General features: G+C 44.0%; 1 protein-coding gene across 1 annotated transcript in view; it reads left to right on the forward strand.

The window, feature by feature from the left end:
• dnah1 (dynein, axonemal, heavy chain 1) overlaps nt 1-21071 on the forward strand; it is a 333655-nt gene extending 312584 nt beyond the window's left edge. Inside the window, exons 77-78 of the mRNA XM_067999000.1 lie at nt 10881-11112; nt 19846-21071. Coding sequence (XP_067855101.1) covers nt 10881-11112; nt 19846-19967 — 354 coding nt within the window. The 3' untranslated portion in view covers nt 19968-21071. The remainder of the gene's footprint in view (nt 1-10880; nt 11113-19845) is intronic.
• The last annotated feature ends 1961 nt before the right edge of the window (nt 21072-23032 follow it).

Raw genomic sequence — 23032 nt, forward strand, 5'->3', positions numbered from 1 at the left:
TCCTGGATACAAGGTGTTCAGGAAGGAAAGGAGGGGGGTGGGGGGTGGGGGGTGGCAGTATTGATTAAGGAGAATATTGCATTATTGGAGAGAGAGGATGTCCTGGAGGGGTCAAGGACAGAATGTATTTGGTTAAAGTTAAGATATAAAAGAGGTACCATTATACTACTGGGTGTATTCTATAGACCACCAATAGTGGGAAAGATGTAGAGGAGTAAATTTGCAGGGAAATTACGGATAGGTGCAAAAGCCATAGAGTAGTGATAATGGGGGACTTCAACTATCCTAATATAGACTGGGATAGTAATAATAATAATATAAGGGGCACAGAGGAGAAGAATTTTTGAAATGTGTTCAGGATAACTTTCTTAACCAGTACATTTCCAGCCCAACGAGGAAGGAGGCATTGCTGGACTTGGTTCCAGGGAACAGGGTGGGCCAAGTGGAGCAAGTGTCAGTGGGGGAGCATTTAGGGAACAGCGATCATAGTATCATAAGATTTAGAATAGCTATGGAAAAGGACACGGACCACTATAAAGTTAAAATACTCAATTGGAGGAGGGCCAATTTCAATGGGATGAGAACAGATCTGGCCTGGGTAAATTGGAATCAAAGATTGGCAGGCAAAACTGTAATTGAACAGTGGGCGGCCTTTAAGGAGGAGATGGTTCAGATACAGTCTAGGCACATTCCCACAAAGCAGAAAGGTAGGGCAACTAAAGCCAGAGCTCCCTGCATGACAAAGGAGCTAGTGAGTAGGATGAAACAGAAAAAAGGGGCGCATGATAGACGTTAGGTTGATAACACAAGTGAGAACCAGGCAGAATATAGAAAGTCCAGAGGGGAAGTGATGAAGAAAATAAGAGGGGCAAAGAGAGAGTATGAGAATAGACTGGCGGCCAACATAAAAGGGAATCCAAAAGTCTTCTACAGTCATGTAATCAGTAAACGGATAGTAAGAGGAGGGGTGGGGCCGATTAGGGACCATAGCGGGAATCTGTTCATGGAGGCAGAGTGCATGGCTGAGGTTACAAATGAGTACTTTGCATCTGTCTTTACCAAGGAAGAAGGTGCTGCCAAAGTCACAGTAAGTGAAAAGGTAGTTGAGATACTGGATGGACTAAAAATTGATAAAGAAGAGGTACTAGAAAGGCTAGCTGTACTTAAAGTAGATTAGTCACCCGTCCGGATGGGATGCATCCGAGGTTGCTGAGGGAAGAAAGGGTGGAAATTGCAGAGGTACTGGCCATAATCTTCCAAACATCCATAGATATGGGATGGTGCCGGAGGGCTGGAGAATTGCAAACGTTACACCCTTGTTCAAAAAAGGGTGTAAGGATGAACCCAGCAACTATAGGCCAGTCAACTTAACCTCAGTGGTGGGGATTAGGGAAAGCCAGCACGGATTTGTTAAAGGCAAATCGTGTTTAACTAACCTGTTGGAGTTTTTTGATGAGGTAACAGAGAGGATAGATGAGGGTCATAAGAAATAGGAGCAGGAGTAGGCCAATCGGCCCCTCGAGCCTGCTCAGCCATTCAATAAGATCATGGCTGATCTGATCCTAACCTCAAATCTAAATTCATGTCCAATTTCCTGCCCGCTCCCCGTAACCCCTAATTCCCTTTACTTCTAGGAAACTGTCTATTTCTGTTTTAAATTTATTTAATGATGTAGCTAAATGCAGTTGATGTGGTGTATATGGACTTTCAAAAGGCGCTTGAAAAACTGCTTATCATCGAGATTGCGGCCCATGGAATAAATTGGAGCAGTAGCAACATGGATACAGAATTGGCTAAGGGACAGGAAACAGAGTAGTGGTGAACGGTTGTTTTTCGGACTGTAGGGAGGTGTACGGTGGTGTTCCCCAGGGCTCGGTGCTGGGACCACTGCTTTTCTTGATATATATTAATGACTTGGATTTGGGTATACAGGGCACGATTTCAAAATTTGCAGATGACACAAAACTTGGAAGGGTAGTGAACAGTAAGGAGGATAGTGATAGACTGCAAGAAGATATAGACAGGCTGCTGGCACGATCAGACACGTGACAGATGAAATTTAACGCAGAAAAATGCGAAGTGATACATTTCGGTAGGAAGAACGAGGAGAGGCAATATAAATTAGAGAGCACAACTCTAAAAGGGACACGGGAACAGAGAGATCTAGTGGTATATGTGCACAAATCGTTGAAGGTGGCAGGGCAGGTTAAGAAAGTGGTTAAAAAAGCATATGGGATTATAAATAGAGGCATAGAGTACAAAAGTATGGAAGTCATGATGAACTTTTGTAAAACACTCGTTCGGCCACAACTGGAGTATTGTGTCCAGTTCTGGGCATCACACTTCAGGAAAGATGTGAAGACCTTAGAGACGGTGCAGAAGAGATTTACTAGAATGATTCCAGGGATGAGGGACTTTAGTTACGTGGATAGACTGGAGAAGCTGGGGTTGTTCTCCTTGGAACAGAGATGGTTGCAAGGAGATTTGATAGAGATATTCAAAGTCATGAAGGGTCTAGACAGAGTAGATAGAGAGAAACTGTTCCCATTGGTGGAAGGTTCAAGGACCAGAGGACATAGATTTAAGGTGATTGACAAAAGAACCAAAGGTGACATGAGGAAAAACTTTTTTTACACAGCGAGTGGTTAGGATTTGGAATGCACTGCCTGGGCGGGTGGTGGAGGCAGATTCAATCATGGCCTTCAAAAGGGAACTGGATAAGTACTTGAAAGGAAAAAATTTGCAGGGCTATGGGGAGAGGGTGGGGGAGTGGGACAAGGTGGATTGCTCTTGCATAGAGCCGGTGTGGACTCAATGGGCCGAATGGCCTCCTTCTGTGCTGTAACCTTTCTATGATTCTATCAAAAATCCTCCCCTGCAACTCACTAACTGGACCCCATAGCTTTATCTGTGCTGGTGTTTATCATTGTAGGAATAAGTGACGTAGGCTGCTGTGAGGTGTTTGGTTCCTGCCAGTCATTGGGTGCTGCCACCTCCTCCACTTCGGCACATGAATGGGTCAAAGAAGAAGATACTTAAGAATCCGGCAGTCAGACAACCCTTGAAACAGAGCTTACATAGCAAGGCATTTTAATGTGTAATGCTGCTGCACTGCACCACATGCCTGTGTGAGGCAGCAACTGAGTAAGATGGGTAACATAGATAAAGCAAGGATAGGTACTAACTGGGAGCTTAGTGAAAGCCTCCAGACTCCCCTCCACCGCCCCCCCCCCCCATTCCCAAATCTGTAGTGCACTTTCCTTTGTAAGGAATCATAGGTCTTAGATTTGGTGACCCCCCGCTCCCCACCTTCACTACCCAGTCTGCATGTGCAGCCACCTGTAATGTGTGGCCTTCTCTTGCAATTAGGTAGAAAATGTTGGAATGAGGAATATGAAAGAAGATATGTGTCACCCAAGTTGCCAGTCCAGCAGCGACCTTATGTGAGTCGCTGGACATGCGGCATGCAGGTACCTTAACTCTGAACTCTCTGAGTGGCTTTTAGGGGAGGATTTGGGGTAGGGCAGAACTTCTGCCTGCCCCTTGGATGTACCCCTGACACCATCCCAAAACCTAGGGTTAGGGGCATTAGCATATTGCAGTGCAGGGCTCTTGCCATTTTCAGGGCACTGGGGTGCCTGCCTCATTGGGGAGGGGGAGGGATTTTTGCTATGGCACTTTGCCACACTATAGCTGAACCAACTGTGCTAGCCGAAGATTTTTTAAAAAATGTTATATTGAAGGACATGACTACATTTAAAAAGAACTGAGGGAAGCAGAGACCAAACCAGATTCTACACAAGATGGAGTTAGATTTTTGATGGTGTGGTTTTTGTGTCCAATAGTACCGGCGGGAGACCCGTGTTAATTGTATCCATGTGATTTACATCAATTAATGTTAATTGTATTCAGGTGGTGCGAATCAATTGGGAACTCTCGTATCCATTTATAAGAGAGCTTATCTAGGGTGTGGGAGAGTAATGTTGATCTCTGTGAATAAAGGCTTGGAAGCAACTGAAGACTAGGCTCTAGTATTCTATCCTTCACCACCTGGCTATCCAATTTATTACAACCCGGCCCACTTTGAGGGCTGGGACGGCAGGATACAGGCGGAAAATGAGCCCCCGCCCCATCCCCCAGGGCAGCCCAGTGGCTCCAGGTGCCCCCCCACTCCTGCTCCTCCCGGCCCTGAAAAAATAAACCAAAATTTAACTTCTGGGCTTCTCTTCGGCTAGACTGCTAGCTGAAACTGTGTGGAGCAAACACGACGCAACCCACTGTGCATGTTTAGAGTATTAATCATGAAATAATAGGAGCTTGTAACAAAAGTAATGCAGTAATCGTGGGGACTTTAATCTTCATATAGACTGGACAAATCAAATTGGCAAAGGTGGTTTGAAGGATGAGTTCATGGAATGCATTCGAGTCGGTTTCCTAGAGCAATATATCATGGAACCAACCAGGAACAGACTATTTTAGACCTTGTATTATGTAATGAGACAGGGTTAATTAGTAATCTCACAGTAAAGGCTCCTCTGGGGAAGAGTGATCATAATATGATAGAATTTCACATTGAGCTTGAGAGTAACGTACTTAAGTCCTAAACTTAAATAAAGCCAATTACATAGGTATGAGGGGCGAGTTCACTAGAGTAAATTGGGAAATTAAATTAAAGAGTTTGATGGTTGAAAAGCAATGGCAAACATTTAAAGAAATATTTCAATATTCTGAACAAATACACATTCCATTGAGAAATAAAAACTCCACGGGAAAAGTGATCCACCCGTGGCTAACTATAAGGAAGTTTAGGATAATATTAGATTAAAAGAAGAGGCCTATAATGCTGCCAAGAAGTGTAGTAAGCCTGAGGATTGGGAGAGTTTTAGAAACCAGCAAAGAACAACCAAAAAATTGACAAAAAGGGAGAAAATAGAATATGAAAGTAAACTAGCAAGAAATATAAAAATGGATTGTAAGAGCTTCTACAAGTTTGGAAAAAGGAAGAGAGTAGCAAAAGTAAACGTTGGTCCCCTAGAGGCTGAGAGAGGAGAAATTATAATGGGGAATCAGGAAATGGCAGATGTATTAAACACATATTTTGTATCTGACTTCAGAGTAGAAGACACAAAAAGCATACCAGAAATAATGGGGAACCAAGGGGCTAATGAGAGTGAGGAACTTAAAGTAATTATTATCAGTAGAGAAAAAGTATTTGAGAAACTAATGGGACTAAAAGCCAATAAATCCCCTGGACCTGATGGCCTACATTCGAGTGTTTTAAAAGAGGTGGCTGCAGAGATAGTGGATGCATTGGTTATGATCTTCCAAAATTCCCTAGATTCTAGAATGGTCCCAGCAGATTGGAAGATAGCAAATGTAACCCGGCTATTCAAGAAAAGAGGGAGAGAGAAAACGGAACTACAGGCCAGTTAGCCTGACATCAGTCGTCAGGAAAATGCTGGAATCCATTATTAAGGAAGAGGTAACAGGGCACTTAGAATATCATAGTATGATTAGGCAGAATCAACGTGGTTTTATGAAAGGGAAATCGTGTTTGACCAAATTTATTAGAGTTTTTTGAGGATGTATTAAGGGGAACCAATGGATGTAGTATATTTGGATTTTCAAAAGGCATGCGATAAGGTGCCACGTAAAAGGTTGTTCGGCAAGATAGGGGATCAGAGGGTTGGGGGTACATATTAGCATGGATAGAGGATTGGTTAATGGATGGAAAACAGAGAGTAGGGATAAACAGATCATTTTCAGATTAGCAGGCTGTAACTAGTGGGGTGCCGCAAGGATTGTTGCTTTGGCCTCAGCTATTGACAATCTATATTAATGACTTGGATGAACGGACCGAGTGTAATGTATCCAAGTTTGCTGACGATACAAAGCTAGGTGGGAAAGTAAGCAGTGAGGAGGACACAAAGAGTCTGCATAGGAATATAGACAGGTTAAGTGAGTGGGCAAGAAGATGGCAGGTGGAGTATAATGTGGGGAAATGTGAGGTTATTCACTTTGATAGGAAGAATGGAAAAACAGAATATTTTTTGAATGGTGAGAAACTATTAAATGTTGGTGTTCAGAGAGACTTGGGTGTCCTCGTACAAGAAACACAAGTTAACATGCAGTTACAGCAGGCAATTAGGAAAGCAAATGGCATGTTGGCCTTTATTTCAAGGAGGTTGGAGTACAAGAGTAAGAAAGCCTTACTACAATTGCACAGGACTTTGGTGACCTGGACTCATCTGGAGTACAGTTTTGGTCTAAGGAAGGATATACTTGCCTTAGAGGCGGTGCAACGAAGGTTCACTAGATTAATTCCTGGGATGAGAGGGTTGTCCTATGAGGAGAGGTTGAGTAGAATGGGCCTATACTCTCTGGAGTTTAGAAGAATGAGGGGTGATCTCATTGAAACATATAAGATTCTGAGGGGGCTTGACAGGGTAGATTCTGAGAGATTGTTTCTCCTGGCTGGAGAGTCTAGAACTAGGGGGCATAGTCTCAGGATAAGGGGTCGGCCATTTAAGACTGAGATGAGAAGGAATTTCTTCACACAGAGGGTTGTGAATCTTTGGAATTCTCTACCCCAGAGGGCTGTGGATGCTGAGCTGTTGAGTATATTCAAGGCTGAGATAGATAGATTTTTGGACACTAGGGGAATCAAGGGATATGGGGATCGGGCAGGAAAGTGGAATTGAGGTTGAAGATCAGCCATGATCTGATTGAATGGTGGAGCATGCTCGAGGGGCCGTATGGCCCAATCCTGCTCCTATTTCTTATGTTCTTAGTGCCCACTGTCCCATCATTCCTACTTGACCCAAGTACCCTATCAAGAAATATCCTCAGTACCCTATAAAGATGCAGTTCCACCCAAATGTACTGAATAGCCTAAGGACCTCAGTGTACTTACCTGCTAGCACCATATATTCTGCAACATAACGAATACCTTGCATTGTACTTTAATCTGAGAAAGAGAACCATTTTCATAGAGCTCAGCAAAAAGAAAAGCTAATTCCAAATACAAAGCACAAAAGCTCAGTGAATAACTGGTGTGGAAAATAAAATATTAAACTGAGGATTAATGGAGGGATGCGTCAAGATGCAAGAGGACATTAATAAACATGCAGAACGGGCATGTAATTGGCAAATGAATTTCAATATACAATCATGGAATCATAGAATGGTTACAGCACAGAAGGAGGCCATTCGGCCCATCGAGTCCATGCCGGTTCTCTGCAAGAGCAATCCAGCTAGTCCCACTCCCCCGCCCTATCCCCGTAGCCCTGCAAATTTTTTCCCTTCAAGTACTTATCCTATTCCCTTTTGAAAGCCACCACCCCTTCAGGCAGTGCATTCCAGATCATGTCCACTCGTTGTCTAAAAAAGTTTTTTCTCATGTCACCTTTGGTTCTTTTGCCAATCAACTTAAATCTATGTCCTCTGGTTCTTGACCCTTCCACCAATGGGAACAGTTTCTCTCTATCTAACTCTGTCCAGACCCTTCATGATTTTGAATACCTCTATCAAATCTCCTCTCAATCTTCTCTGCTCTAAGGAGGACAACCCCAGCTTCTCTAGTTTATCCACATAACTGAAGTCCCGCATCCCTGGAATCATTCTAGTAAATCTCTTCTGCACCCTCTCTAAGGCCTTCACATCCTTCCTAAAGTGCGGTGCCCAGTACTGGACACAATACTCCAGTTATGGCTGAAGCAGTGTTTTATAAAGGTTCATCATCACTTCCTTACTTTTGTACTCTGTGCCTCTATTTATAAAGCCCAGGATCCTGTATGCTTTTCTAACCGCTTTCTCAACCTGCCCTGCCACCTTCAACGATTTGTGCATATATACCCCCAGATCTCTCTGTTCCTGCATCCCTTTTAGAATTGTACCCTTTAGTTTATATTGCTTCTCCTTGTTTTTCCTACCAAAATGTATCACTTCACACTTTTCTGCATTGAATTTCATCTGCACATGTCCGCCCATTCCACCAGCCTATCCATATCCTCTTGCAGTCTATCACTATCCTCCTCACTGTTAACGACCCTTCCAAGTTTTGTGTTATCTGCAAATTTTGAAATTGTGCCCTGTACACCCAAGTCCAAGTCATTACTATATATCTAAAAAAGCAATGGTCCTAGTACCAATCCCTTGGGAACACCACTATACACCTCGCTCCAGTCCGATAAACAACCGTTCACCACTACTCTCTGTTTCCTGTCACTTAGACAATTTCGTATCCATGCTGCCAATGCCCCTTTAGTTCATGGACTTCAACTTTGATGACAAGCCTATTATGTGGCACTTTAACAAACACCTTTTGTAAGTTCATATGCACCACATCAACCGAATTGCCCTCGTTGACCCCTCTGTTGCCTCATCAAAAAACTCAATCAAGTTGGTTAAACACGATTTGCCGTTAACAAATCCATGCTTGATTTTCTTAATAAATCCACGCTTCTCCAAGTGACTGTTAATTTTGTCCCAGATTATCGTTTCTAAAAGTTTCCCCACCACTGAGATTAAACTGACTGCCCTGTAGTTGTCGGGTTTATCCTTACACCCTTTATTGAACAAGGGTGTAACATTTGCAATTCTCTAGTCCTCTGGCACCAGCCCTGTATCTACAGATGACTGGAAGATTATGGCCAGCACCTCCACAATTTCCACCCTTACTTCCCCCAGCAACCTAGGATGCATCCCATCTGGACCGGGTGACTTACTTACTTTAAGTACAGCCAGCCTTTCTAGTACCTCCTATCAATTTTTAGTCCATCCAGTATCTCAACTGCCTTTTCACTTACTGTGACTTTGGCAGCATCTTCTTCCTTGGTAAAGACAGATGCAAAGTACTCATTTAGTACCTCAGCCATGCCCTCTGCCTCCATACGTAAATCTGCTTTTTGGCCCGTAATCGGTCCCACCCCTCCTCTTACTATCCTTTTACTATTTACATGCCTATAGAAGATTTTTGGTTTCCCTTTTATGTAAGCCACCAGTCTATTCTTATACTTGCTCTTTGCCCCTCTTATTTCCTTTTTCGTCTCCCCTCTGAACTTTCTCCTCCACTGCCCCCCCATTTCCCCCCCCCCCCACCCCCGCCACTGTACAGCTGAGCCATACATGATGCTGTGGACTTGGTTCTGGCAGCACTCCTCAGAAGAACCCTCTCCCTCACCAGTATTCAGAACTGGTTAGAGAGTCAGATGTCCTCAGAGGACTCCTGCGCTACCTGCCTGGTCCTCCTTATCTGTCCGATGGTCACCCAGTTCCACTGTGCCTGCACTCTCTTAAGCTGCGGGGTGACCACCTCCTGAAACGTGCTATCCACGTAGCTCTCAGCCTTGTGGATGCACTGCAGTGACGCCAGCTGTTGCTCAAGCTCCAAAGCCCAGAGCTCGAGCTCCTCCAGCTGACGACACTTCATGCACCTGTGGCCATCCAGGACGTGGGAAGAGTCCTGGAGTTCCCACATGGCACAAGGTACACATTCGATGGGTCTGAGGTGCCTTGCCATGCTTCTAATTATTATATTATTAACTAAACTTAACAAAAATAAACTTAAAGACTTAAAAAAAACGCCCATCAGAAAAGAAAATCTCACCAGCTACCGACCAATCAGCTCCTTCCCTTCTGCTGGCGTCACTTTTGGTTTTCTTACCTCACTCCCTCGCTCTTTATCCGCTCCGCCCCCAAACTCTTTCAGCTCGCTCTCCGTACCTCACTCCCTCGCTCTTTATCCGCTCCGCCCCCAAACTCTTTCAGCTCGCTATGGTTTTAGTTTAACCCACTGTCTGAAGTTAGAGAGCAAAAAATACTCACCAACCAATCACCTACCTGCTGTCCTGTGACATCACTCTTGATTATTTTTGTTTTCAATCAGTATAGATAAGTGGGAGGTGGTGAATTTCAGTAGGAAGAATAAGGAGGCCAACTACTGCTTGGATAATAAGAGTCTACATGTGTAGAGGAGCAAAGGGATCTAGGGATACAGATACACAAACCACTAAAAGTGGTGACGCAGGTTAATGAGGCCATAAAAAGACAAATCAAGCACTGGGGTTCATTTCTACAGGGATAGAACTGAAAAGCAGAGAAGTTATGTTCAACTTGTATAGAACCTTTGTTAGACCACACTTAGAATGCTGTGCACAGACCTGGTCTCCATATTATAGAAAGGATGTAGAGGCATTGGAGAGGGTGCAAAAAAGATTCACAAGGATAATACCAGAACTGAGAGGATATACTTATCAGGAAAGGCTGAACAGGCTGGGGTTCTTTTCTCTAGAAAAGAGAAGGCTGAGGGGTGACTTGATAGAGGACTTTAAGATAATGATAGGGTTTGAGAGGGTCAACGTAGAGAAAATGTTTCCACTTGTGGGGGGAGTCCAAAACGAGAGGTCATAAATATAAAATAGTCGCTAATAAATCCAATAGGGAATTCAGGAGAAATTTGTTTACCCAAAGGGTGGTAAGAATGTGAAACGCACTAAGGAGTAGTTGAAACAAATAGCATAGATAGATTTAATGGAAAGCTAGATAAGCACTTTAGAGGGAAAGGAATAGAAGGTGTGCAGATAGGGTTAGATGAAGTAGAGAGGGAGGATGCTCGTGTGGAGCATAAATGCCGGCATAGACCAGTTGGGCCGAATGGCCTGTTTCTGTGCTGTAGTTTCGATGTATCTCGATGATGCCAGAACTACTCTGCTGAAGTTGTAATTGAGGTATATTCTTAGGGCTGAGTAGAGGGAGCAATGAACTGGATCTAACTCACAAAATCATGTTTTATTTACACTGCGAAAAAGGGAAAATAATGGACCTACTGTTTAATTTTTTTTTAAGATACACTGGCCTAATCCATTCTGTTCCAATAACAGATACTTGAGAACGCACCTTCCCACTTGGCTCGTCCCAGAGTTGGGTGCTACATCCATGGTCTGTTTTTGGAGGGAGCTCGCTGGGACTCTACTATGTTTGAGCTGGATGAATCACGGCCCAAAGAACTCTACACAGTTATGGCTGTGATCTGGTTAATCCCAACTCCAAATCGTAAAACACCACAGCAAGGAATTTACATATGTCCAATATACAAGACACTCACACGAGCAGGTAAGAGCAACCCAAAGGTATTGTGCTCGTCATGGGGGGATCCTCTGTGTGCTATGTGTAATGAAATCATAAACTCTTTTATAAAGAACAGGTTCACTATTTTCTTACACTTAGCATATAAAGGAAATTTCCGCCCTACATCAATGTATTGAAATTCTTTACAAAGGTTGACGGGTGTTTTTGTGACTAGAAGGCTGTTTCCAGTGGGGTTCTGCAGCGCTCAGTACTAGGTCCCTTGCTTTTTGTGATATATATCAATGGTTTAGACTTAAATGTAGGGGGCATGATTAAGAAGTTTTCAGATGATACAAAAATTGGCCGTGTGGTTGATAGTGAGGAAGAAAGCTGTAGACTGCAGGAAGATATCAATGGACTGGTCAGGTGGGCAGAAAAGTGGCAAATGGAATTCAATCCGGAGAAGTGTGAGGTTATGCATTTGGGGAGGGCAAACAAGGCAAGGGAATACTCAATAAATGGGAGGATACTGAGAGGTATAGAGGAAGAGCCAACAGAGATCTTATGGGTTGAATTGAGAAATGGGAAAGGATCTAAGACTATAGTGGGAATTGTGGCAGCAGCTCTGAAGTGCTAGATTGTATAAATGCAGAGATTAGACAAGCGTGTAAGAAAGGCATAGTGGTCTTAATGGGGGACTTTAACCTTCACATAGATTGGGAAAAGCAGACTAGCAACTGTCAGAAAGGTAGTGAATTTCTTGAGTGTGTTTGGGATAGTTTTCTACAGCAGTATGTCCTGGAGGCAACAAGGGGGCAAGCCGTATTAGATTTAGTAATGAGTAATGAACCAGATTTAGTTAACAGCTTAACTGTACACGAACATCTATCCAATAGCGATCATAACATGATCGAGTTTAATGTAGTGTTTGAAAGGGAAAAAAGTGAGTCAGCTGCTAAGATTCTAGACTTGGGTAAGGCCGACTTCAATGGGATGAGAGAGAGACTGTCCACAGTAAACTGGGCAAATCTGTTCATGGGTAAAACGACTGATGATCAGTGCGAAATGTTTAAAGAAAACCCCTACTCCTAAAATCCCCAACCAGCGGAAATAGTTTCTCTCTATCCACCCTATCCGTTCCCCTTAATATCTTATAAACTTCGATCAGATCACCCCTTAATCTTCGAAACTCCAGAGAATGCAACCCCAATTTGTGTAATCTCTCCTCGTAACTTAACCCTTGAAGTCCGGGTATCATTCTAGTAAACCTACGCTGCACTCCCTCCAAGGCCAATATGTCCTTCCGAAGATGCGGTGCCCAGAACTGCTCACAGTACTCCAGGTGCGGTCTAACCAGGGTTTTGTATAGCTGCAGCATAACTTCTGCCCCCTTGTACTCTAGTCCTCTAGAAATAAAGGCCAACATTCCATTTGCCTTATTGATTATTTTCTGCACCTGTTCATGACACTTCGGTTTATACCCAAGGGGCAAGAACTCTACTTGCCAAAAAAAACAGCCATGGACAACTAAAGAGGTAAGGGACAGTATAAGACATAAGGAAAGGGCATACAAAAAGGCAAAAAATGGCACAGATCCTGGCGAATGGGAAAGATACAAAGATCAACAAAGGGTCATAAAACAGATAGTAAGGGCTACAAAAAGAGAGCATGAAAAGAAACTTGCAAGGGATATCAAAACCAATACGAAGAACTTTTATAGTTATATTAGGAAAAAGAGGGTGGTCAGGAGCAGTGTTGGCCCCTTAATAACTGAAAGTGGGGATATTGTCATTGACAATGGGGAAATAGCGGACAGGTTGAACAATTACTTTGCGTCAGTATTTACAGTAGAAAAAGAGGATAGCATGCCGGAAATCCCAAGAAAACTAATATTGAATCGGGGACAGGGACTCGATAAAATTAACATAAGTAAAGCAACAGTAATGAAGAAAATAATAGCACTAAAGAGTGACAAATCCCCAGGACCAGATGGTTTCCATCCCAGGGTTTTAAAGGAAGTAGGTGAGCACATTGCAGATGCCCTAACTATAATCTTTCAAAGTTCTCTAGATTCAGGAACTGTCCCTCTGGATTGGAAAATTGCACATGTCACTCCGCTTTTTAAGAAAGGAGAGAGAGGGAAACCAGGGAATTATAGACCAGTTAGCCTAACATCTGTTGTGGGGAAAATGCTGGAGTCTGTATTTAAGGACAGGGTGACTGAACACCTCGAGAATTTTCAGTTGATCAGAGAGAGCCAGCATGGATTTGTGAAAGGTAGGTCATGCCTGACAAACCTGATTGAATTTTTTGAAGAGGTGATTAAAATAGTGGACAGGGGAATGTCAATGGATGTTATTTATTCCAGAAGGCATTTGATAAGGTCCCACATAAGAGACTGTTAGTTAAGATAGAAGCCCATGGAATCGAGGGAAAAGTACGGACTTGGTTAGGAAGTTGGCTGAGCGAAAGGCGACAGAGAGTAGGGATAATGGGTAGGTACTCACATTGGCAGGATGTGACTAGTGGAGTCCCGCAGGGATCTGTCTTGGGGCCTCAATTATTCACAATATTTATTAACGACTGAGATGAAGGCATAGGAAGTCTCATATCTAAGTTTGCCCAAGACACAAAGATTGGTGGCATTGTAAGCAGTGTAGATGAAAACATAAAATTACAAAGGGATATTGATAGATTAGGTGAATGGGCAAAACTGTGGCAAATGGAATTCAATGTAGATAAATGTGAGGTCATCCACTTTGGATCAAAAAAGGATAGAACAGGGTACTTTCTAAATGGTAAAAAGTTAAAAACAGTGGATGTCCAAAGGGACTTGGGGGTTCAGGTACATAGATCATTGAAGTGTCATGAACAGGTGCAGAAAATAATCAATAAGGCAAATGGAATGTTGGCCTTTATATCTAGAAGACTGGAGTACAAGGGGGCAGAAGTTATGCTGCAGCTATACAAAACCCTGGTTAGACTGCACCTGGAGTACTGTGAGCAGTTCTGGGCACCGCACCTTCGGAAGGACATACTGGCCTTGGAGGGAGTGCAGCGCAGGTTTACTAGAATGATACCCGGACTTCAAGGGTTAAGTTACGAGGAGAGATTACACAAATTGGGGTTGCATTCTCTGGAGTTTCGAAGATTAAGGAGTGATCTGATCGAAGTTTATAAGATATTAAGGGGAACGGATAGGGTGGATAGAGAGAAACTATTTCCGCTGGTTGGGGATTTTAGGAGTAGGGGGCACAGTCTAAAAATTAGAGCCAGACCTTTCAGGAGCGAGATTAGAAAACATTTCTACACACAAAGGGTGGTAGAAGTTTGGAACTCTCTTCCGCAAACGGCAATTGATACTAGCTCAATTGCTAAATTTAAATCTGCGGTAGATAGCTTTTTGGCAGATAAAGGTATTAAGGGATATGGGCCAAAGGCGGGTATATGGAGTTAGATCACAGATCAGCCATGATCTTATCAAATGGCGGAGCAGGCACGAGGGGCTGAATGGCCTACTCCTGTTCCTATGTTCCTTTGTTCCTAAGAGAGGGACCTTGGAGTGCATGTCCACAGATCCCTGAAGGTAGCAGGACAGGTAATTAAGGTGGTTAAGAAGCCATATGGGATACTTTCCTTTATTAGCCAAGGCATAGAATATAAGAACAGGGAGGTTATGCTCGAACTGTATAAAACACTGGTTAGGCCACAGCTTGAGTACTGTGTACAGTTCTGGTCACCACATTACAGGAAAGATGTGATTGTACTAGAAAGGATACAAAGGAGATTTATGAGGATGTTGCCAGGACTGGAGAATTTTAGCCTTAAGGAAAGATTAGATAGGCTGGGGTTGTTTTCTTTGGATCAGAGGAGGCTTAGGGGTAATTTAGTTGAGGTGTATAAAATTATGAGGGGCCTAGACAGAGTGGATAGGAAGGAACTATTTCCCTTCGCAGAGAGGTCAATAACCAGGAGGCATAGATTTTAATTAATTGGTAGAAGGATTCGAGGGGAGCTGAGGAAAAATGTTTTCACCCAGAGGGTGGTGGGGGTCTGGAACTCACTGCATGAAAGGGTGGTAGAGGCATGAAACCGTCATCACATTTAAAAAGTACCTGGATGTGCACCTGAAGTGCCTCAACCTACAAGGCTACGGACCAAGTGCTGGAAAGTGGGATTAGGCTGAGTAGCTGTTTTTCGACCGGCACGGACACAATGGGCCAAATGGCCTCCTTCTGTGCCATAAATTTTTCTGTTTCTGAGTACACGATAGAAACCTGGTGATACTGGAGTTAGTGTACCGAGTACACGATAGAAACCTGGTGATACTGGAGTTAGTGTACCATGAGTACACTGTAGTACCCTGGTGATGCTGGAGTTAGGGTACCCTGAGTAATCTGCAGTACCCTGGTGATACTGGAGTTAGTGTACCCTGGTGATGCTGGAGTTAGTGTACCCTGAGTAATCTGCAGTACCCTGGTGATACTGGAGTTAGTGTACCCTGAGTAATCTGCAGTACCCTGGTGATACTGGAGTTAGTGTACCCTGAGTAATCTGCAGTACCCTGGTGATACTGGAGTTAGTGTACCCTGAGTAATCTGCAGTACTCTGGTGATGCTGGAGTTAGTGTACCCTGAGTAATCTGCAGTACTCTGGTGATACTGGAGTTAGTGTACCCTGAGTAATCTGCAGTACTCTGGTGATACTGGAGTTAGTGTACCCTGAGTAATCTGCAGTACTCTGGTGATACTGGAGTTAGTGTACCCTGAGTAATCTGCAGTACCCTGGTGATACTGGAGTTAGTGTACCCTGAGTAATCTGCAGTACTCTGGTGATACTGGAGTTAGTGTACCCTGAGTAATCTGCAGTACTCTGGTGATGCTGGAGTTAGTGTACCCTGAGTAATCTGCAGTACCCTGGTGATACTGGAGTTAGTGTACCCTGAGTAATCTGCAGTACTCTGGTGATGCTGGAGTTAGTGTACCCTGAGTAATCTGCAGTACTCTGGTGATACTGGAGTTAGTGTACCCTGAGTAATCTGCAGTACTCTGGTGATGCTGGAGTTAGTGTACCCTGAGTAATCTGCAGTACCCTGGTGATACTGGAGTTAGTGTACCCTGAGTAATCTGCAGTACTCTGGTGATGCTGGAGTTAGTGTACCCTGAGTAATCTGCAGTACTCTGGTGATGCTGGAGTTAGTGTACCCTGAGTAATCTGCAGTACTCTGGTGATGCTGGAGTTAGTGTACCCTGAGTAATCTGCAGTACTCTGGTGATGCTGGAGTTAGTGTACCCTGAGTAATCTGCAGTACTCTGGTGATGCTGGAGTTAGTGTACCCTGAGTAATCTGCAGTACCCTGGTGATACTGGAGTTAGTGTACCCTGAGTAATCTGCAGTACCCTGGTGATACTGGAGTTAGTGTACCCTGAGTAATCTGCAGTACTCTGGTGATACTGGAGTTAGTGTACCCTGAGTAATCTGCAGTACTCTGGTGATGCTGGAGTTAGTGTACCCTGAGTAATCTGCAGTACTCTGGTGATGCTGGAGTTAGTGTACCCTGAGTAATCTGCAGTACTCTGGTGATGCTGGAGTTAGTGTACCCTGAGTAATCTGCAGTACTCTGGTGATGCTGGAGTTAGTGTACCCTGAGTAATCTGCAGTACTCTGGTGATGCTGGAGTTAGTGTACCCTGAGTAATCTGCAGTACTCTGGTGATGCTGGAGTTAGTGTACCCTGAGTAATCTGCAGTACTCTGGTGATACTGGAGTTAGTGTACCCTGAGTAATCTGCAGTACTCTGGTGATGCTGGAGTTAGTGTACCCTGAGTAATCTGCAGTACTCTGGTGATGCTGGAGTTAGTGTACCCTGAGTAATCTGCAGTACTCTGGTGATGCTGGAGTTAGTGTACCCTGAGTAATCTGCAGTACTCTGGTGATGCTGGAGTTAGTGTACCCTGAGTAATCTGCAGTACTCTGGTGATGCTGGAGTTAGTGTACCCTGAGTAATCTGCAGTACTCTGGTGATACTGGAGTTAGTGTACCCTGAGTAATCTGCAGTACTCTGGTGATGCTGGAGTTAGTGTACCCTGAGTAATCTGCAGTACCCTGGTGATACTGGAGTTAGTGTACCCTGAGTAATCTGCAGTACTCTGGTGATACTGGAGTTAGTGTACCCTGAGTAATCTGCAGTACTCTGGTGATGCTGGAGTTAGTGTACCCTGAGTAATCTGCAGTACTCTGGTGATGCTGGAGTTAGTGTACCCTGAGTAATCTGCAGTACTCTGGTGATACTGGAGTTAGTGTACCCTGAGTAATCTGCAGTACTCTGGTGATGCTGGAGTTAGTGTACCCTGAGTAATCTGCAGTACCCTGGTGATACTGGAGTTAGTGTACCCTGAGTAATCTGCAGTACTCTGGTGATGCTGGAGTTAGTGTACCCTGAGTAATCTGCAGTACTCTGGTGATGCTGGAGTTAGTGTACCCTGAGTAATCTGCAGTACTCTGGTGATGCTGGAGTTAGTGTACCCTGAGTAATCTGCAGTACCCTGGTGATACTGGAGTTAGTGTACCCTGAGTAATCTGCAGTACTCTGGTGATGCTGGAGTTAGTGTACCCTGAGTAATCTGCAGTACTCTGGTGATGCTGGAGTTAGTGTACCCTGAGTAATCTGCAGTACTCTGGTGATGCTGGAGTTAGTGTACCCTGAGTAATCTGCAGTACTCTGGTGATGCTGGAGTTAGTGTACCCTGAGTAATCTGCAGTACTCTGGTGATACTGGAGTTAGTGTACCCTGAGTAATCTGCAGTACCCTGGTGATACTGGAGTTAGTGTACCCTGAGTAATCTGCAGTACCCTGGTGATGCTGGAGTTAGTGTACCCTGAGTAATCTGCAGTACTCTGGTGATGCTGGAGTTAGTGTACCCTGAGTAATCTGCAGTACTCTGGTGATGCTGGAGTTAGTGTACCCTGAGTAATCTGCAGTACCCTGGTGATACTGGAGTTAGTGTACCCTGAGTAATCTGCAGTACTCTGGTGATGCTGGAGTTAGTGTACCCTGAGTAATCTGCAGTACTCTGGTGATACTGGAGTTAGTGTACCCTGAGTAATCTGCAGTACTCTGGTGATACTGGAGTTAGTGTACCCTGAGTAATCTGCAGTACTCTGGTGATACTGGAGTTAGTGTACCCTGAGTAATCTGCAGTACCCAGACGATTCCTATTAGCTCCTTCAGACCCTCTCTGTCGTATATGTAAGAATTATCCTCATGTTGTTGATGGTGACTTTGTGTATTTTGTGGTTCTCTGTGCCTTTTTATGTCTTCTGATTTGTTTCTCTGTTTTGCTTTTTTTGGGGTTCTTTTTCTGTTGTGCTCTTGTCTGTCCACCTGTCTGACTTTCTTGTGTTCTTTAGGCACGATGGGCTGTTTGGCCTCTTTCTGTGCTGTATGGTTCTATGATTTTCCAGTAGCCAAGATCGCCGGTGTTAATTTGTCGGGCAGGCTTCACGCCTGCTCCCCTGTCGGGACACTGGACCTTACAGGTTTGCTGGGTTTCGCCTGATCTAAAAAAAAATGTTCTGGTAGAGTTTACGCCTGTGCTGGGAGCCTGCCACAGGTGGTGGGTGAGTGTGGGGTACAGGAATGGGGCGGGGGGAGATGTGGGGGCGGGGGGGCAGAAAATCAGTACTGCTGCAGACTGTGGTATGGAGCAGTGGAAAGGGGCCAGCTGCCACTCAGGCAGTACCGCGCGGCCTCTGAGCCTCTCAGCGAAATCAGCCTGTCGATGCCAGCAACTGTTTTACTCAGACGTCGTTAGTGTGCAATGTTGCTTGGACGATAATGACGGAAAATGTGACTTATGACTTCACGTCGTCATTATTACCTTATTTGAATGTGCATACCCATATTTGGCATTTCTGGAACCTGTTGTCACTTCCAACAGAAAATTCTTCTGGCTTTAAAACAGGTAGGGATTTAGCCCCCTGCCCAATTTCCCCACACTCTCCCACCCCAAAGAGGAAATTCCTGCCTTCTCTCTACTGTGTCAAATGGCTGCCGTTTTTTTTTATGAATGCGTTTTTTTCTTGAGATGTGGCACTTGAGGTGTTTTGGAGAAGGGTGCTGGACGGACACAACCGTAATGGACAGGAAATGCATGCCAGATGTACCATCCTGAAAACATTACTCGCTAATTTCCCGTGGTACTGCTCTCACTAAGTCTGTTTCATAAAGACAAGAACATTATAGCATGTGGAGCACCATGCATTATTCTGCTGCTAAACTGGAGCACCGCAAATTTCCTCAGGGAGTTCTCCAAATGGGCACCGTAACTTACGCAGGGTTTCCACCGACTTTGCACCAACTGTTACGCCAGTCGATCGTGGGGACCCCCTGAGGAAATTCCCAGCGAATGTGTGTATCCTTTAAGGCTTCAAAATCTTATTGATAAGTAAACACTGGGCGAATTCATTCAAAGATGAATTACTGTTTAGGTTGCCAAATAGAATTGTGGCTTTGTCGGTCGGAAGATCAATTTAGAGCTTGCAGACATTATGACTCTGGAGAGCTTTCTCTGTATTGAAAATGACTGCCTTTATAATTTTATTTAATCTCGACACAGAAATTTGCATGAGCAATATGTGACACACTGGAAGTAACTTGCATGTGTAAATTTTTAATAATTTTCGACTAATACGTCAGATGAAAAGAAAAAAAAGAGTACTTTCCATCCCCTTTAAGCAATGAATATCCCAGATGTGATCTGTACACTTTAACTTTCAGGTACACTGTCGACGACTGGCCATTCCACCAATTATGTCATAGCTGTGGAATTACCAACCTCCAAGTCGCAGAGACACTGGATCAAGCGAGGGGTGGCGTTAATCTGTGCCCTGGATTATTGAAAAGTAGGAAGCAACAGAAATCAACTTCCTCAGCTCTTAACCCGGACAGGTCCAGAACGAAAATATGCACCTTAATTCCTAGATACCTGTATCTGTCACAACCCTTTAGTTGTGTATTAAAAGTTTCCTGACTGTTGTTTATCATGTTTTTCATTTTTGTTTTACAAATATATTTGCTTCAAAGTAAGGTCTAAAATTCCCCTTTTAATGAAAAAACAGGAGAAAGCCGTGATATACAACCAACTAAAGAAATCAAAGGAACAGTGTATTTGAAACATTGTGGTTTCTGAGAGTGCAATTTCAGTTGTTCTTGTTAAAAGAGGAATTTCACCCCGATCATTACATATACATTGGACAAATCTGAATCTGCATGATACAGAATGCATCCAACACACAGTGGGCATTCAATTATTCCCTTGCTGTCCTCACCAATATTTATCCCCCAACCAACATTACTAAAAACAGATTATTTGGTCATTACCACATTGCTGTTTGTGGGACCTTGCTGTACACAAATTGGCTGCCATGTCTCCTACATTACAATAGTGACTACACTCCAAAAGTACCTCATTAGCTATAAAAGGGCTTTGGGACGTCCTGAGGTTGTGAAAGGCGCTATATAAATGTAAGTCTTTCTTTTCTTCCTGTTTAGTCTGCTATACTCTTGAGTATAGCAGGAAGGGGTAACTTTACAAACATTGATGGGATAGTAAGTCACTGGTTGTATTCCATTTACAATGATTCCCAACTTTTGCATTTTGATATGCTGATTACCACTTCTAAAAAAAGCTATTTGAAAAAAAATTGCCAAATATTTTCTTGCTCAAACAAAGCCACATTTAATACAACACTGGATGCATAAGCTGCACCTTTGTGCATGTTTTATAACCTCTTATACAATCAAGCAACTTACACACTGGTGTTGCTTACAGAGTTTTTACTGAAATTGCAATCGTAAAGTCATAGGTCATTTACAATGTGATTCTACAGCTCATTTTTAAGGCAACTTTAATTTAGGGAATATATGCACTTTTACAAAGAAATGCTCCTGTGTTTTACCATTGTACTGACTGGATATTGGATGAATAAAAGTCTCAAAAGATATTTCAGCTGTTGTGCACACAGATGTTGCACAGTTAACACCGTACCACATAAAAGCACTGGGGGGGAAGCTGTACTCTTCAATGAATATCCCTTTTGTATTTCTTTAAGAGGGTGATACTCACTCTCTAGTTTTTTTTCCTCTTTCTTGCTTTGGTTAGCCAGTATCACACATCATCTCTGGCTGTGTCAGCCGTGGCTCAGTGGGTAGCACTCTCGCCTCTGAGTCAGAAGGTTATGAGTTTAAGTCCCACTCCAGAGAGTTGAGCACAAAATCTAGGCTGACACTCCAGTGCAGTACTGGAGGAGTGCTGCACTGTCGGAGGTGCCGTCTTTCGGATGAGACGTTAAACCAAGGCCCTGACTGCCCTCTGAAGCAGGTGTAAAATATCCCACAGCATTATTTCGAAGAAGAGTCGGAGAGTTCACCTGGTGTCCTGGCTAATATTTATCCCTCAACCAACATCGCTAAAACAGATTATCTGGTCGTTATCACATTGCTCTTTGTGGGACCTTAATGTGAGCTATTTGACAACAGTGACTACACTTCAAAAGTACTTCATTGGCTATAAAGCACTTGGAACGTCGTGAAAGGCACAATATAAATGCAAGTCTTGATTCTGAGAGGACCAAGTGCTCCCAAGCCTCTGTCATTGCCACAAAGCAACTCAGGTGCAAGGAGATATTCGGGATCAGGTAAAGGGGGGCACATGCAGTACACACAACGAATGGTCTTACTGATATTGGGCAGTAAAGGTACTCCAGTTCAAAGGGGACACAAGATCTGCTTACAGGAGTGACCGGTGACACTGAATCCAGAAGAATATCTAGTGCAGACTGGAAATCTGTAACAGACCCCAGCTTTGATCCCTGTGGCACCTTGAGGCTCACTCAAAACAGAAAGTTAACTTGTCTCTTCCATGAATTTTCATCACTAGACAAAAAGAGCTTAGAAGTATAACACTCTCACTGATTAGTTAATAACCGACAAGTTGTTATGCCTTAGACTGCTGACAAGTCTAAGAAATTTTCTGTCTCCCTGGGCCAACCAGTTTTGTTTTCTTTCAGGTTTTGGATTGTGAGACTGAAAATAACACTAGTATTATAGTAATGAAGGCATTTAAAGGAAAACCCAAAGATGTTTTATAAATACATTAAGAGCAAGAGGATAACTAGGGAAAGAGTAGGGCCTCTTAAAGACCAAAAAGGTAACCTATATGTGGAGGCGGAAGATGTGGGTATGGTTCTTAATGAATACTTTGGGCTCGATTTTAGGACCTGGCGGGGGGGGGCTACGAAAATTGGGGATTCCCGGGGCGGGGCGGGAGCCCGGCTCCAACCCGCCCCATTTCCGGGTTCCCCACTGACACGCTGACATGCGCGTGCAGCCCCCGCATGTGGGACTCCCACCGGCAATTAAAGCCAGCGGGGTGCCACTTAAGGTATTTATTTTGGTATTTCAGGTCGTTTACAGACCTGATTAATGTTATATTTTAGGAGGGTTGGGATTTTACAAACAACTGGGACTGTTTCCCGTACTGGGGGAAACACTCCCAGTTCAAATGGACGTGTTGCAGCCATCAGCCTGTGGCAGCTGCAAAGGTCCATTTGACAGGTGGGGGAAGATTCTCACTCATTGCAGGAGGCCACTCTGTCACTTTGGACAAAGTTTGGCCTCCATCACCCTCCTCCTAACAACAAAATTCACCAATTTGCACACTTACCCCGGGGTCCAGACACATGTACCTACCTTGCGGACCCCCTCAGATGTACATCTTCCAGATGGGGGCTGCCGTAGCTGCAGTCATGACCTCCTCGGAGGGCGAACAGCATCACCAGCCTCGCCATCCACCTCTGACACGTGGACCTCCACAACACAGTGCTGTGACACATCTACCTGCACAGCAGGAGGGAGGGCAACCGCAGAGAGAGATGCGTCGCAGAGGGCACTACCCTCGCCACAG

This window comes from Heptranchias perlo, chromosome 17 (assembly GCF_035084215.1).
Source record: "Heptranchias perlo isolate sHepPer1 chromosome 17, sHepPer1.hap1, whole genome shotgun sequence".
Classification (NCBI taxonomy): domain Eukaryota; kingdom Metazoa; phylum Chordata; class Chondrichthyes; order Hexanchiformes; family Hexanchidae; genus Heptranchias; species Heptranchias perlo.